Source organism: Podarcis vaucheri (assembly GCF_965113315.1).
Source record: "Podarcis vaucheri genome assembly, chromosome: 4".
Classification (NCBI taxonomy): domain Eukaryota; kingdom Metazoa; phylum Chordata; class Lepidosauria; order Squamata; family Lacertidae; genus Podarcis; species Podarcis vaucheri.
This window is the reverse complement of record NC_138762.1, coordinates 30,696,843-30,713,283: the sequence shown is the minus strand read 5'-3', so window position 1 is coordinate 30,713,283 and position 16,441 is coordinate 30,696,843. Positions and strand designations below refer to the sequence as shown.

The following is a 16,441-nucleotide window of genomic DNA, read 5'->3' as shown; positions in this document are numbered from 1 at the left end:
TTATCAGTGCCTGGTTTTGTGCAAACTTACACTTTTGGCTTCAGATAGCTATTTTGACTGAATCTGCACCATACCATGTTTTGAAATTGTACAGCACAGGCTTGTAATATGTAGAATTGAATATGAATAAGACAGCCCAGAGGTATAATACAAAGAGCAATTGTCCAATATAATCCTTCACTAGCTTTTAAAAACATTACTAAGGATAAACAGACTGCATCTAACAAACATAGATGAGGGGTTGGCAAATATTTGAAATAAGAATAAGTAAATAAAATAAACAATGTACTTGAAATCCTGACTTCTTGTAAGTGTACACAAAAAGTCTGTTTTCAATGTTGCGTCTGACAAATTTAATTACATTTGGGAGATCAAACCAACTAGTGCCATTTAGCCTCTCTAATTTTAACTTGTGCAGAAGTAATAAACCATTACTTATGTATTCACATCACTGTGTTAAATTAGTTTTGTGTAAACAAACGTCATGTCTGGTTTTTCTAGAAAAACACATACCACAATTTGTAGGAACGGTATTGTAGGAACAGGCATAACATTTGCAAAAGTGACCCAATTTCTTGAAGCCCAGTTTGTAAAAACTGGGTTTTAAAGAACAGGTACACAGGAAAACAGCAAATATAAGCAAATATTCAACGTACCTCATGCTATTTTATATTCAGCAGGACAACCAAAATCATTTGAACACAAATAAACAATCAACCTTTACAGCTGCAGAGGGTCACATTTCTATATGTGAGAGTGTGAAAAGCACATGACAAAAATTATCTTTTTTTAAGCTGTAAGGTATTGAAATGAAATAATAGGAAAAACATATAGAAATGGGTTTTGGAGGGATAATAAGTTTTAAATGCCTTTGTTCTGTGAATGAGTACCCTTAACACAAGTCTTGGAGGACAGCTAAAAAAGTCTGGAATAATAGGTTTGGATTATGATGTACACCAACAGTAAAGACAATTCCAAATAACATCTAGAGCCCAATATAACTGCTGTTTACATATTAAAAAGAGATACAGGCTTTGTACCAGGGATGTTCTGTCATGTTTCTCCACAGGAGAAGGCTGTCATGGTAAAGTTCATTATCAATTACTGCTTTACAAGTGCAAGATGAGTTAAGCTGTCATAATTTTCTCAGCTAGAGATCCTGTGCTGTCAAAGAATGTCAATTTTTAATCTGACACAAGGAAGAAAATTATCTCTTATTCTGACCTCTAATTTCTTGACATTTTAATGCAATAATTGCTGTGGTTAGTGCTGCAACCATGATTTCACCTGTCAAGGAAGAATGAATCAATATCCTTGAGCTGTTCATTAAATTTCTAGATTTTGCTTTACTAAATTTCTCCGTTTTTGAGGGTGGAAAGAAAAGAAACCATTGATAGGCATGCCTGAAAATGTGATATACCGAAACTACACCTTGCAACATTTTCCATTTGTTTTCACACTGACAATTGCCCCCCCAATAAAATACAATCACACTACACTACACTATGAATAAAGGTTTGACACTAGAAGAAGTTACTTTGTTTGGACTGAGTTCTGCATTTGGAATATGGTGCAAGTATTAATGAAAAGAAGGATAAACGTTAATCTGGCCTATCAGAGATCTGTACATGTATAATAGGGATGGGCATACTCATGAAAGCTTCTTTCCAGCTCTGTATGAGGAACAAAGTTGTGTCCCATCCCATTTCTGTGTGGATTTTAAAGGGGAAATCATAAAAAAATCCATAGAGGAATGCACACTGTCTTGAAATCAAAGGGCAGCCATTCTAGGAAGGACACTGTGCTTCAGAGCTCTCTCTCCCAGAACAATTACTTGAATGGGGCAGTGGTGTAGCTAACAGAATGGACACTGGTGTAGCTAAGAGGTTTGATCCATTGTTTCTTCTAATACAGTGCTACATATACAGTGGACGCTCGGGTTGTGAACATGATCCATGTGGGATGCACATTTGCAACCCGCAGCATTCGCAACCCGCGCCTGCACACGTGCGAGTTGCGATTTGGCGCTTCTGCGCATGCGTGACCGCCGAAACCAGGAAGTAGCTTGTTCTGGTTCTTCCGGGTTTTGGTAGTCTGCAACCCGAAAAAACGCAAAAACCCCCTGAAGCATCTGTAACCTGAGGTATGACTGTATATTTAAAACCCTATTAAAACTAGTAAAGTATTCAAAAACAAGCATAGGGACAATATTCTTGTAGATGTGTCTGAATTGCTTTCACTTCTTTGTAGCTTTCTCTCAACCAAATAATACGGGACTTGAACACAAGCACAAGGTTTTATAGTTATAACCTGTCCCAAAAGCAATGCAACACATGTACAGCTATTGCATCTTAATATGTTTTCAACAAACCTTAGTAAATTGCATATACAGTCGTACCTCGGAAGTCAAACAGAATCCATTCTGGAAGTCTGTTCGACTTCCAAAACGTTCGAAAAGCAAAGCTTCTGATTGGCTGCCGGAAGCTCCTGCTGTCAAGCGGAAGCTGCGGAAGTCCCATTGGATATTTGGCTTCTGAAAGAATGTTCAAAAACCAGAGCTCTCACTTCTGGTTTTTTATTGTTCCAGAGCTGGAACGTTTGACTCCCAAGGCGTTTGGGAGCTGAGGTACGACTGTAGCTGCAAATGGAATAACAAACGGCTTACAAGGATATATCTACAATTCCATGTTGGGTGTCCATTTTCAAAATGGCGCAGTATACCTGAAGGAGCGTCTTCACCTTCATTGTTCTGCCCAGACACTGAGGTCCAGCGCTGTGGGCCTTCTGGTGGTTCCCTCACAGGGAACCAGGCAGAGGACCTTCTCGGTAGTGGCGCCTGCCCTGTGGAATGCCCTCCCATCGGATGTCCAAGAAATAAACAACTACCTGACTATTAGAAGACATCTGAAGGCAGTCTTGTTTAGGGAAGCTTTTAATATGTGATGAATTATTGTATTTTAATATTCTGCTGGAAGCCACCCAGAGTGGCTGGGGAAATCCAGCCAGATGGGCAGGGTATAAATAACAAATAAATTCAAGGAATCCTTAAAGATTAAACAGACCTATGCACTTTCACTTGCACATGCAAAGGTGTGTTTGTGATTAAGAGAATGTGAATGAGATAATAGTGGTCGACATCACAGTGCTGTTGTGGGTATTATTAACTGTTGTGAACTACATGCATTTTTTTAAAAAAGGATTTCCGATTATTCTTATAATTACTATTGTATTTATTTGTTTCTTAAATTTTTATCCTTCATCCAAGAATCAGAGGGCGGTTTACATTATAAAAGCACAAAAATAAATAACAAATGAAACAATAACCCTCCAGTTTAAAAGGCCACAGACTGTATAAATAGTCAAAGGCCTGGGAGAAGAGGAATGTTTTTGCCTGGTGCCTAAAGATATGTAACAAAGGTGCCAGGTGAGTCTCCCTGGGAGAGCATTCCGCAAGCGAGGAGCCACTGCAGAAAAGGCCCCTTCCTGTGTTGCCACCCTCCCAACCTCTCACAGAGGGGGCAGACGAAGAAGAGATGCTGATCTCAGGCTCAGGGTCTGGGTCTGTTCATATGGGGAGAAGGCGGCCCTTGAGATATTGCAGTCCTGAGCCATTTAAGGCTTGATAGGTCAAAACCAGTGCTTTGAATTGGGCCCAGAAATTAATTGGCAGCCTGTGCACTTGGGCCAGGGTTCGTGTTATATGCTCAAACTGCCTTGCCCCAGAGAGCAACTTGGCCACTGAATTATCTCCACATGCTTTAAACTACAACTCCTATCAGCCAGAGTAAGTATGGTCAAGTGTACATATGCAGGGCGCCAGTTCCCGTGCAACCCTTTACTATTACAATTTCTTGGATTATATTAGTACCCAGATTATTAATGATTGTGAATGGAACAAAAGTTTTAAATACAAATGAAAAAGAAAGAGAAAGCAGTCTTCCTACATTTCTCTAAAAGGAATAAAATCAGCTCATATTACTATGAAGGGGGTTTCTAGTATCAAATGATGTATCAAACCACATATAAACTTTACAGATATCCTAAAAGCATTTATAATGTAAGGAATATATTTGCAAAGGTTGCAATTAAGCAAGATATAAGTTTTCAGTTTTTAAAATTCAATCAAAAAATGCCACAAGTATTCTATTGCTTGGCAATGTATAAATTATTACTTGTTTTACATACAACAGATGGCAGATATCATGGGGCAAGGAAGCTTGTGTATGCAGCTTCACCACAGCAACACTCATCTTGCAGCTGTTGCATCTTCACACTTTTCAACCAAATTGAATCTTTCAGAGAACGCTTTAATACTCATAGCTGTAATCTTTTAATAATTATTTTATTATGATGGGCTGACAAGACTGCAAACAAAACATGGAAGAATAAGGTGTGCCCTATATAAACAAAAAACCTTAAAAAAAATCCCGTATGAGGCAAACACTCAAGTAACTAACACAAAAGAAAGAAAATGAAATCCTTGTATTGTTTTGTTCTTTTAACATTTCATTTGTTAACCAATAAAATAATCTCATTTGATATTATGATTATTATAGGCATATTTATGAATGGATAGGGAGTTTAGCTCTTTTACTCGGTAATTCATTAGATACCCATATGTTCATATAGTCAGTAAATATACATCATATATAATTTTAGTGAATTGTTCTGTATAGTTTAGTTTGCAATCCTATACGCAATTATCTAGATGTAAGACCCTGTAAGCTTACTGCATAGGATGGTGCTGTCAATTTAACTTGTTCATTAATTAAATGCACTGACCAAAATCCAAAGAAGTACTTAGACTGCCTCCAGTGTTCATTCAGAGCTGGCTTTGAAATGATTTGGGGGAGATTTTTAAAAAGACTGCCTCAAAGTGGATTCAAGTTTCTAAGCTATTCCCACACCCACCTAATTCAAAATGCAGACAGATTCCCAGTTTCCCCAGTTCATCTCAAAGTCAACTATCCCTTAACTAACCCATCACCCAGTTTAGCTACTAGAAGTCAGTTTAGGCATATTCAAAGGCCCTAAGGTACATACAATGCAAGCCTCTGTTCCATATCATAAACATTGGAACTGTATCATAAACATTTGGAAATGTATGCTATGAAACAAGGGATTTTGTAAGATAGATACAGTCCAAGGAACATCCAAAATCATTTCCACGATTCTTTGTACCTTGATCATTAATCTATTCCATTTATTTCTTATTAGTGTTTACAGAATTTGATATGGTTGGCCTGTTCTTTGGAAAAATAAAAAATATCCTATGCTCCAAATGAAGAATGCAATATATGGAGGCATTTTGCAATGAAACGTAGTAGCCCGTAAACAGGGAGCCAGAAATACCTACCTCCCTGAGCACAGGATCAGTGATACTGTCAAGGTTTACAGAACCTTCATATGTCAGGTAGTGGAAAACATTAAGTGCTCGTACTGCTTCTGGTCCTCGTTGCTTGTAGCCAAATATAAGATCAATCCACTGATGAAGCTGGCAGGATACAAATTCACTTTCCAAAGCCTGGTAATGAAATTGAGAGGATGAAAGAAATTTTGTTTCTCAGCTTTTATATTCATTCATTCGGCATTTCATCATTTTATTCAAAAAAAGGAAATGGAATATTATGATGGTCTTCTCCATGGTGGCCCCCAAATCATGAAACTTTCTCCCAAGAAATGTTCACCTGGTGCTGTTGTTATTATTATTATTTATACTACAGGGGAAGACTATCCTGTTCTCTTGAGCTTTTAAAGATATTTAATTACATTTAGGCTATTTGCATGTTTATTTGTTTTTATGGATTACTGTTATTGCATTTCTGGTATCTTTTGTATTGCTGCTGATCTTGGTGAGAAGGCATGACAACATGGAAATAAGTAAAAAAAGTAAAAAAATAAGTAATGTTGGAACACACTTTTGTTTTCTTTTAAGATTTATATACCCCCTTTTCTGAGAGTGTTTTAAGGCAACAAAGAGTAAAACCAAACTATAGAAGCAGCATAATAAAACATAAACACAAAACAGACTATTATTGGTATGATACATTCCGTTGGTACTGTTACAGGGTTTCTACAGGAAGTTTATTTTATGCATTTATTAAATACCTCTGTGTATACAAAAAATAAACTATTTTCCATGCCTATTTGTTATTTAATGGATTTCTAACCTGTCTATTTTTAAAATTAAAAAGGCAGCAATTGCATGTTTATCATAACATTTAGGGATGTGGTTTCTTACTTTTCCATAAAATCCCACAAAAGAAGCAAACACCATGTTCTAGTCATCCATGTAATTTGCATTAACATATTAGAATATTTGTCAAAACCAGCCAGCTGAATCAATGGGTCTAAATCAGCTTAAAACCTACTATGTCAGATTAACTAGGTTGTAGATCAAGCTGTAAGATTGTGGCTCTTTTGTTCCAGTAGCAGATTAAAATTTTCCATTTGTGTTGTTTCAAACTGGCAACATGCAGTCTTTCTGCTCTTAAAGACAGGGATTGTGTATGTAAACCAAGCACTGCTTTATTATACGGTCAATCTTTAAACTTTTATATAGAATTGTAAACAGTACCAATATTATCCAGTTATGAATATCACAACAGAGAACTTAGGTGCACAGTGGACAACAAGATTTTGAATTCTTATGTTTTATTCCTGCCTCAGCCATTTTTTTCCAATATTTGAAACATTTTATTAACTATTCTATACATAGAACATGAACTTACTGGGGCTTCAAATGGAAATTATTTAGAACACTTCAATAAAATTGCCTTAGGTCTAGCTTATCAGTGGAAATATAACTTCCAGTGTTCTATTTAAATTCAAAGCTGTGTGAATTTATCTTTCAATACCTTTTGAAAATAATGGTACCAACTAAAGAGAAAACCAGTTAAAAGAATTGTATTCTTAAAGTAGCTCCCACAGGCCAAAAACTTACAGAAAGCTCTTAAAACATTAACAGTGCTATCCTCCACATCTATGCAAAAGTAAGTTTCACTGAGTTCAACTAAATTGACTGCCAGGTAAGTGTGTGGGAAACATTAAGCCCTCCAGATGTTGCTTAACTATAATTCCCATCATCCCTGACTTTTAGCCATGCTTGACTGGGGCTGATGGAATTTGTAGCAACAACTGGAGGGTTCCCCATTCCTGGTGTACATAAGTGAAGTCCAAGGCATAGTGGGATGCACGTTAAATGAACATGTATAGACTTCTGAAAGGCTGCAGTCCTATACTAGGGATGGCTAGCCATACTACAGCCAGAGAAACACAGATTTCTCCCTCTCATGTCCTTGCTGTGGGGTACAGTGAGCCAACACTCTGCCTTTCCCAAGGTGGAATTATATAAGCCTTGTGGCAATTCATCAACTAAGCAGAAAATGAGCTAAACATCCTGGATTTGAGCGAGCAGTGGAGGCACCCATAGGCTGCCAATAAAATAAAATAAAATAAAATAAATAAAATAAAATTGACTTTTGTAGGAGATGACTGTGATGTTGCAGTCACATCACAAGGTCAAGCAAGGTGTTATAGTCAACTGTGATGCCTCTGCTGATGAACACTTGGTCCAGGAGCTGGGCACTCTAAATGAGACATATGTGAATGGGGTATTATATCCATATTGCAAAAACGTGTTAGTGTTACACTTGGGATCCTGGTCATATCCACAGATTTGCATATTAATATTTTTATGCCTACTTATTGTAAAAGAGCCTCATTAGCTGCACTGTGGATATTTACCGTTCTATAGCAAGGGTAACTCAAGACAGTGAACTCTGAAGTTGGAGAAAATACTCTTTTTACCACCTTGTTGAATTGTGAATTCTTCATCTGCAAGATGCTTTAGTATTTATGTACACCACCACATTTACCTGATAATACAATGTCATCTAATTACAGTAGTACCTCAGGTTACAGACGCTTCAGGTTACAGACGCTTCAGGTTACAGACTCTGCTAACCCAGAAATAGTACCTAGGGTTAAGAACTTTGCTTCAGGATGAGAACAGAAATCGTGCTCTGGTGGCGCGTTGGCAGCAGGAGGCCCCATTAGCTAAAGTGGTGCTTCAGGTTAAGAACAGTTTCAGGTTAAGAACGGACCTCCAGAATGAATTAAGTTCTTAACCCGAGGTATCACTGTACATTTATTCTGGATGCCTTTGGATGGGGATTTTATGCTGTGCAATCCTTTCAATTTGTGGCAATTTTATGTAAACCATGCAATAAAGGTAAAGGTAAAGGTACCCCTGCCCGAACGGGCCAGTCTTGACAGACTCTGGGGTTTGTGCGCCCATCTCACATCTATAGGCCGGGGGCCAGCGCTGTCCGGAGACACTTCCGGGTCACGTGGCCAGCGTGACAACGCTGCTCTGGCGAGCCAGAGCCGCACACGGAACGCCGTTTACCTTCCCGCTGGTAAGCGGTCCCTATTTATCTACTTGCACCCGGGTGTGCTTTCGAACTGCTAGGTTGGCAGGCGCTGGGATCGAGCAGCGGGAGCGCACCCCGCCGCGGGGATTCGAACCGCCGACCTTTCGATCGGCAAGCCCTAGGCGCTGAGGCTTTAACCCACAGCGCCACCCGCGTCCCTAAAACCATGCAATACAGGTACACTATTGCGAACAGAAAAATACTGGGACCGTCTAACTTGCATATACCCAGCTGTGCAGCCAAAATTAAATTAACATAGGATTAAGGAAGGGACATGGTTCCCATTGTCTCCTCCACGTACACCCATGGATTTCATGGTCTATGGGGAGCCAGTGTGGTATAATGGTTACAGTGTCATACTAAGATCACAGAGACAGGGTTCAAAACTCCACTCAGCCACAAAGCTTACTGGCTTACCATCTCTCAGTCTGACCTACAGCTTTGTGAAGACAAAGTAGTGGGGGCTGAATGCTGCCCTGAGGAAAGGCGGGATAAAAATATAATACATAAATAAACAAATAGCTGTTTGGGGCAAATTGGGGGGAAGGTAATTTGCTGAAATGTGGACATCAGCTTTTGTGCTGGTGTAATATATCTGCAACTGTGTGAAAGCTGTATCCCTGTTCCCCCAAGCAACATAGAAACCAAGTAAACAGGGGTTTTTTTAATCTAAAAGTATAATTTGTGTTATATGTTTCACTCAGCTTTATAATTTGTAATGCACTACAATGTTTCGTGCTTAATAATCAAAATATTATTATAGTTAATCTTGGATTGTGGCAGATCGCCTCTTCAAATTACAGAATGCTTATTATACAGGCTGTGCTCTATTTTTCCATGTTACAGTTTTCTGCCTCAATTTAACATGCTTGGCTTGTTGGCTGAATGTGTTCTATTTTTGGCTCTCAGGACCACCACAAGTCTGCTGGGATCAAAAAGCTCAGCAAGACTACGAAGTCACATCTGTGGAAAGCTTTCCCCCGTTTTTGTAAACTGGTAGATTATGATTGATGAACCTAGCATTAGGGTAATGTTAGCAGGGACACTTACGGCTTCTGTCCTCTGTGACATCACTGAGGTCAGACCATAATCATGTTAGCATTGAACACAATGCTTTATTAATGTTTCATGGGTATGTCAGTAGTAATCAGTCTAGCTTGCTATGGATAAATTAAACTGGGCCAACAATCACTGATGTATAAATTGAATGCTCTTAAAATCTACTGAAACATCTCCTAAAAGTTACCAGACTTAATCACTTCCCCAGTCTTTCTAATGAGACCAATTTTCACAGGAATTTCTTTCAATGAAAGGCTATTTCTCTCTCAGAGCATATATTTATAAAACACAGAATATCCTCCCACTTCCTTGCCAGTAAAATGCCAGATACCTGTTTAAGCCTGAATTAGATGGGTGTAATTTATCATCTAGTGACTACAGTGTTTCTATTATATAAAACTTCTATGAATGTATAAACAGGTTGAAGATAAAGATTTACAGACTGATTAATTTATGAATGGGGTACTGAGTCAATAATCATCAACATGTGCTATATTTTACATGCAATGGTCTGCAAAATCACAAAGGTCCCAAATGAATATTTCAAATGGCTTGGGAAACATTGGGTTGTGTGCACTATACCTTTTAAAAAAATGTTCTGTATTTAGTAATGGTACTTAAATTATACCTATTTTTCCCTAGGTCTGTTATCAACGTTTCAGCTCATAACAGAAAAGTAATGAAATTTATAATAAGCAACTCTACAGTTAAATTCATTCCATTTGTACCTTCCCCCTCTTTAAAATGGATTTAATGTGACTTTTATTGCATTATTGTTAGGTCAAGCATACGAAGCACCACGGATAGATTGTATCTGACAACAACAGTTGCTATTATTATTTGGAACAACAACCGTTGTTGTTAGCAGGGGGATGCGAATGCTTTTTTGCATTTAGAACATTTCAAGTCGGTTGAAATATGAACTTCTCTAGTGTGAAAACCCAGGACATCCAAGGGAAAGAAAAGAACAAGAAGATGTTTTTACATGTGATTTTTTTTTATCCCTGTTTGTACCTGTACTGGAATTGAAATTGCTTTTCTTTCTTTCGTTTTTATTGTTAAAATACTATGGGATGTTTAATGGGAAGCGATTCATAGATGCGAATCATTGCACTGTGAAACTAGGCTTGCCTCAACAGTGCAATTATTTTATATTGGGAGGGGGGAAGGTAGGTATTAACAAAATGAACAGTATCCAAGGGAATATTAGGTATGTCTTGCAGTGCAGCCCAGTGCAGAACAGAACAGAGGGTGGCTGCTGATGTTTTTAAGCCCAATGGCTGTATTAATGCTCAGATGCCCAGCCCACAAGGATCACCTGCCAGTGGTGGTCATATCCAAAGCACAGCCATGTGCGCATGAGCATACACACTACATAAACAGCTCCTACACTCACTGCACTTGTACATTCACGTCTGTGCAAAGTAAACTGATGGATAAATTGTGAAGAGCCTCTCATATGTGTTGATTTTTGCAGAGCAAGGGCAGCTCTGGGTTATGGAAATGCACCTTAATGAGTATCTCTAAATATTCTTATTAAAACACTAATGCCCACAAATTCAAATTAAGATTTTTTAAAATAATGAATATATAAATAAAATGCTACTAATCATACAAGTTTTCAATCTAAGCAGGGTGATACTGAGCTGATTTTAAATGCATCAGTTACTTTTTTATTGCTGCAGTGTCTCTTCTATTGTACTTTCTACTCAGCGTTTAGATATTTGAGTTAAAAATATAGTCATTAATCTGAAACAGATAAAATTCAACAAACATGATAATGGTGCATCGTTTCAGATGGTGTAAGATAACAGCTAGGAAAGTATGCTTGATCCCAGTGTGATCAGTTAATTCCTTTCAAAGGAATCAGTTTTGCAAGGCACTAACTTCTCTCTTTCAATGCTCCTATATACCTTTGGCTTTTCAGAAAATTAAGCATTTTGGTGGTTCTTAAAAGCCTTCTGCTAGGGAGCAAAGAACAGATTTTATTTTATTTATTACACTAATCTCCTGTTCTTTATTTAGAAAGTTCAGAGTGGCATCCAAGGGGCATCCAAGCAGTGATCACGGATTCATTATGAATCCCTGTTGAAGGGAAAGTATTTAAAATATACTGTATAAAATGTATATGCTGTCAAATATAGGGTGGATACAATCAACCACTTCTTCCATTTGCTTTTTTCTTCCTCCCATTTTCAACTTCTGCCCTGCGGAGGTGAAAAGCTAGTGATGTGCCAGCTTGTTAAATCATGGAACTTGTTACTCAAGCTTAACTAAAAGCCTTCTTACCATCCTATTGATGCGCACAAAGTCTTCGGGCTTCTTTGCCCAAGGGGGAAGCTCAACATCATTCACAACAACTTCATCTTCTCTCACTCCAAGGTTATATCCGTTACTGTTGACAAACATTTCTGGTAGGTAGTAGAATTCTGGAATTAACTCCTGTAGTGGAAGAAACAAACACACTGTTTCTGTAGACAGAATTTATTCAAGAACTTTTGCAACCTTGTCCTTATGCTTAATTTTCAATGCTATTATACCTTTAAGTTAATTTTTAATACAAATCATTTAATTACTCAATAATAGATGCAGCAACCGTCTCAGTTCCATTCTGCTACAGAGGCCATTGCTTAGATAACCTTCATTAAAATAAACTAATATAATCAGAAATATTGCTGTGTGCAGAGGCATATCAGAATATGATGCTGCCTTACCCTGACCCAGGCTGCTGCTTGATCTAACTTTCCTTTTATTGTGTACAACAACAGATTTCCACAGGTAATAGCATGATTGCCTGTGGACTCCCAGACTTCAAAGTGTGAAGGAATGGGGAACCTGTGGTACTGCAGAGCCTGTTCGGCTCTAGCTCCCATGGGAACCAGCCAATGACCAGAAATAATGGGATCTGTTGGCCATCAACATCTGGCTAGCACAGATTCCCCATCCCTAATGTACAATAATAAGGGTGTATAAAGAATTAGCCAACAATAAAACTTTTCAATAAAGATATCACATTCTACAACCTTACAAGGTTCCTAAAATATGTAAGACTAGGGACTATGCAGTGTGTATACTATTAAACTTGGGTTTATTTGAATGTGAGAGATGTAAGCACATGAGAGATTTTAGCTCAAGTTTTCTAGAAAAACAGCTGGGACTTTAAAGTGCCTAAATTTAATGGATCTTGCCAAACTATAATTTCAGTGTCCATGTGATATGTCCTACTTATTGTTAAAGTACATACTCCAGAAGCTGAAGTGTTTACAGAACACTAAAAGTTCCTGGACAACAACCCGATAATTCTATGTGACTTTTCACAAGATGGAACCTTTCCTGTCCCCCTTGAATTCTCATATCCGCTCAAATAACTAAGATTTCTGTTACTTAATAAGCAGCTACTTTTCCTGTGGTCTTAGTAGCTTAGCCTTCTTTATTTCTTCTGAAATAAAGAACAATGCAATAAAGCTACCAGGAACTTTTAAAAGGACAAAAATGAATATTATACCAGACATTTTATGTCTTTAAATATGATCTCTAGTTTATTTTAATAGCTATGCTAAAACCCAAAGGTATTGTTAATAGTATTACATGTGTTATATCTTTGTATGAGGTAAAAAATGCCAAACTACATTTTCTAATTTACAAGCTTTGGATAAATTCAAGCTGCTGAAAAATTAAACTTTAAAACTTGGTGTTATAGAAGGCCACTATTAACACTAACATAATAGGATACTATAAGCCTCAAAGATGACATTTCAGTTTAATATGTTTTGCCAGGAGTACACCATTTTATGGCCTCCCTCTGAAATAAAATCCAATACAGACGTTTTCAGTTTTCTAATGTAATTCACTGCAGGGTTTTAAAGCTGTTTCCCTCACCACCCCCACCTCTGCCAGTTTCCTTCTTTCCCCCCAAAAATCTGATCCCTGGGTATCCATTAATTCAACAATCACCTTATATTGGGGGAGGAGGGGTGGTCATTCAGTTATAAGAACCTCCATTAACTATATTAATTTACAATCTGTCACCTTAATGACATTTTGTCATAGCTACCTTTTCTGACATCGACATACTCTTGTCCAAGTGCAATGTAACATGTTTGAGAAGCATTAGAGAAGATTAGTTCTTGAGCACTCTATTCTTTGGATGCCAAAATTATACAAATTGAAAGGAGGTGGGGGGGAGGTGCTAGCAAATGTGAAAAATGAAATGGTCAAGTTAGGGTCATTTTCAAGTGGAGTGTTTGCTAAAGGATCATTCCACTAGTATTCATTTTTTGCTTTGTACTGATTACTACAGGGAAAGGTCAATGTTTCAAGAAAGGCAAAAATAAACCCTTTTTGGCAGCACTTTCCTTTCTGTGCTGTTACACAAATTTGTCAAATATGGCATCTTTTAATACCTGTATTTGAAAATTAAGCAGTGCAAACACACTGACCCAGTTCAGATGTAACGGTTTGTTTTTATAAAAACCTTGGGATCCTTTCTCCCCTCCCACACAAAGGGAGTAGATTAGAAGTGGTTTGCAACAAACAGTAGTTTGCCATTTTGTTCACATGCGGCAGAACAGTAGTTTCAGTGCATTATAGTTCTTAAGCGAGCTTTCTGTTTTGAGAACTAAACATGGCTTTTGACAAAACTGCAACTGATATTTGTTGTAAAGCATAATGAAAAGCTTCTTATTTTCTCCCCCTGGTTTGGAAGGGAGGAGAGAAGGTATAAGACTGAGGTGTAGGCGTACTACTTCTCATGACAGCAAACCATTGCTTGTTGTTGTTTTTTTATATCTAGATTGGGATAGTAAGCTTTCGCTGTTTAATTTTAAACATGGAAATTCACCTCTCATGAATAAAAGGGGGTGGGATGGAGGAAGAAGATCTTTTCCTACCTGAAGATAGTGCCTAACTACAGGGTCAACATGCCTTCCAAACGCTAAGCAAAACTACAACATTTGGCATCTATTGTCACTTTACATTCTGTACCAGTGGAACAAGACGTCTGGTGCTTGCAACAGCCTCAACAACTATCATCATATATCTACAAACATTCAGTCTAGCCTTACAGTCTGGATGCCTTTCAGGGTAGATATTCAACAGGCTTTTGTGTCCTTGGAATGTAGATAAGATGAAAGTTGACAACAACTTTGGAAATTAAGAAAGCCTATATAGCCTATATAGCCTATAAAGCCTGCCTATCTATCTATCTATCTATCTATGAAAGAACAAAAATAATAATCTAGTCTTTAATTATCTTATGTATTTGATTTTTTGCAATCTTGTCCAGTATGACAATCACATATTGGGTCAGGATCCCAATATACTAAAGATCACAAAGTTGCCTTTGAGTACTTCAAACATATATTTATACATTTCAAAACCAAATAGCACAATGTAAGTGCATCAAAATGGCCTGGCAAAGTGGTCTGGCAGATACTATGGATGTTTATAGATTCAGAGACATTTCAACTAAAACAATAGAAAGGGAAACAAAAAGTTCTGATGAAAGAACGATGCATTTCAGTCTCAGCAAAACTGCACATTTTGAAAGCAAACAAAACTTAGGGCTTTTAGCCCAAAGAAATATGCATAAGTGAATTATTTAATGTGTCAGCTGATCCTGATCAAAAAGCATTGTTTTCTTTACAAAGCTGATGACATACCAAATGACATTGGTTTCCAATGGAATCAAATCATGGCAAGTACCTGGTAAGAGTTTATGAGTTTACCAGTGGTTTTTTGTTCAGCCAATTATTTCTCTCTCTCTCCTAAGTCAAAGCAGATTCAATACATAAATAATGTAACTCTTAGTAACATCAGTATAAATGGATTTTGAGATCGTAAATGCCTTTAAAAAGACTCCAGCAATGTGCTTTTTAAAAAAGAAAGAAATAGTAACCAAGTTTCTATTCTTGTTTCAAATAAGAGTGAGTGCCTTGTGATAATATAAATATGATTTCTTTTGTAAATATTTAATAGCAAGACACAATCAGAAAAGATCTAAAATCAAACAATGGGCTACTAGCACTTTTCATGTAGTTTGGAATCTATCATATTAACGGGTAATCAGGAGAGGACACTTCTTAAAATAAAGCAAGAATGTAGGCTTCAGTATTCAAACATAAAAAACCTTTCTATAGAACAATGGAGGTATAATCACAATTGTGAAATTACCCTGCTCGCTGGCTGTTTCTACGTATTGTGTAGATATTGGTTTAATCTAATGTGTACTGTTGCATAATATCCCCAGGCATAGTCAAGTAAAAGCCAAGGCTTACAGAAAAGCATACATTTTAAATGTGTCTTGTCATTAATGCTTTATTAATTGCCCCAGGCAATGCAAAGCCAGAGCTCAGCAAGCTATAACAATATGACACTTTAAGGTCAAATGCAATCTTGCTCTGTTTATGGAATGGGCCAAATATTGAGTTAACAGCAGGAAAGAAAATTTATTGGGCTTTTCTCTATCTTGTGATTATTTGATTTAAATTAGAATGGTTGTGGGGTTTTTTTGCAAGAACAAAAGATCTTTTGAGCACTCAAATATTGGAAGAGTCTTTATTTCTCATTGTATATAAAAATGGCATTTTAGAGCAGTGAAGTCTAAAGCAGCCATTCTTTTTGCTCTTATGTGAAACAGAACTTCAGGAATGCACGAGTCGATTGTTTATTTGTAGCATGTAATAACAATAACAGTTACTCAATTATTTTGCATGCATATGTAACAAAAAAATAATCCTACCTTCACATCTGAAGTGTCTCTTTGGCTAGTTCTCCAAGATCTTGCCACTGAAGAAAAGGTTCGATCTGGGTGATCAAATTTTCCGTCATTTGCATTGAGGAAGAATGTTGTAAAGGGTTCCTACCACAAAATTAAAATAAAAAATAAAAAATGAATACAAATGTAATAAGCAAAGGAATCCAAAACAACTTCATAATTTGAGTGCCTT

At 37.3% G+C, this 16,441-nt stretch overlaps 1 protein-coding gene across 3 annotated transcripts in view; it reads right to left on the bottom strand.

Annotated features, from left to right (window-relative positions):
- NBEA (neurobeachin) overlaps positions 1-16,441 on the bottom strand; it is a 353,050-nt gene that overhangs the window by 43,050 nt on the left and 293,559 nt on the right. For all 3 annotated transcript variants that reach the window (XM_082221535.1, XM_082221536.1, XM_082221534.1), the window contains 3 exons: positions 16,234-16,353; positions 11,784-11,936; positions 5,357-5,524 (listed from right to left, as the gene is read on the bottom strand). In XM_082221535.1, the coding sequence (XP_082077661.1) occupies positions 5,357-5,524; positions 11,784-11,936; positions 16,234-16,353 (441 nt within the window). The remainder of the gene's footprint in view (positions 1-5,356; positions 5,525-11,783; positions 11,937-16,233; positions 16,354-16,441) is intronic.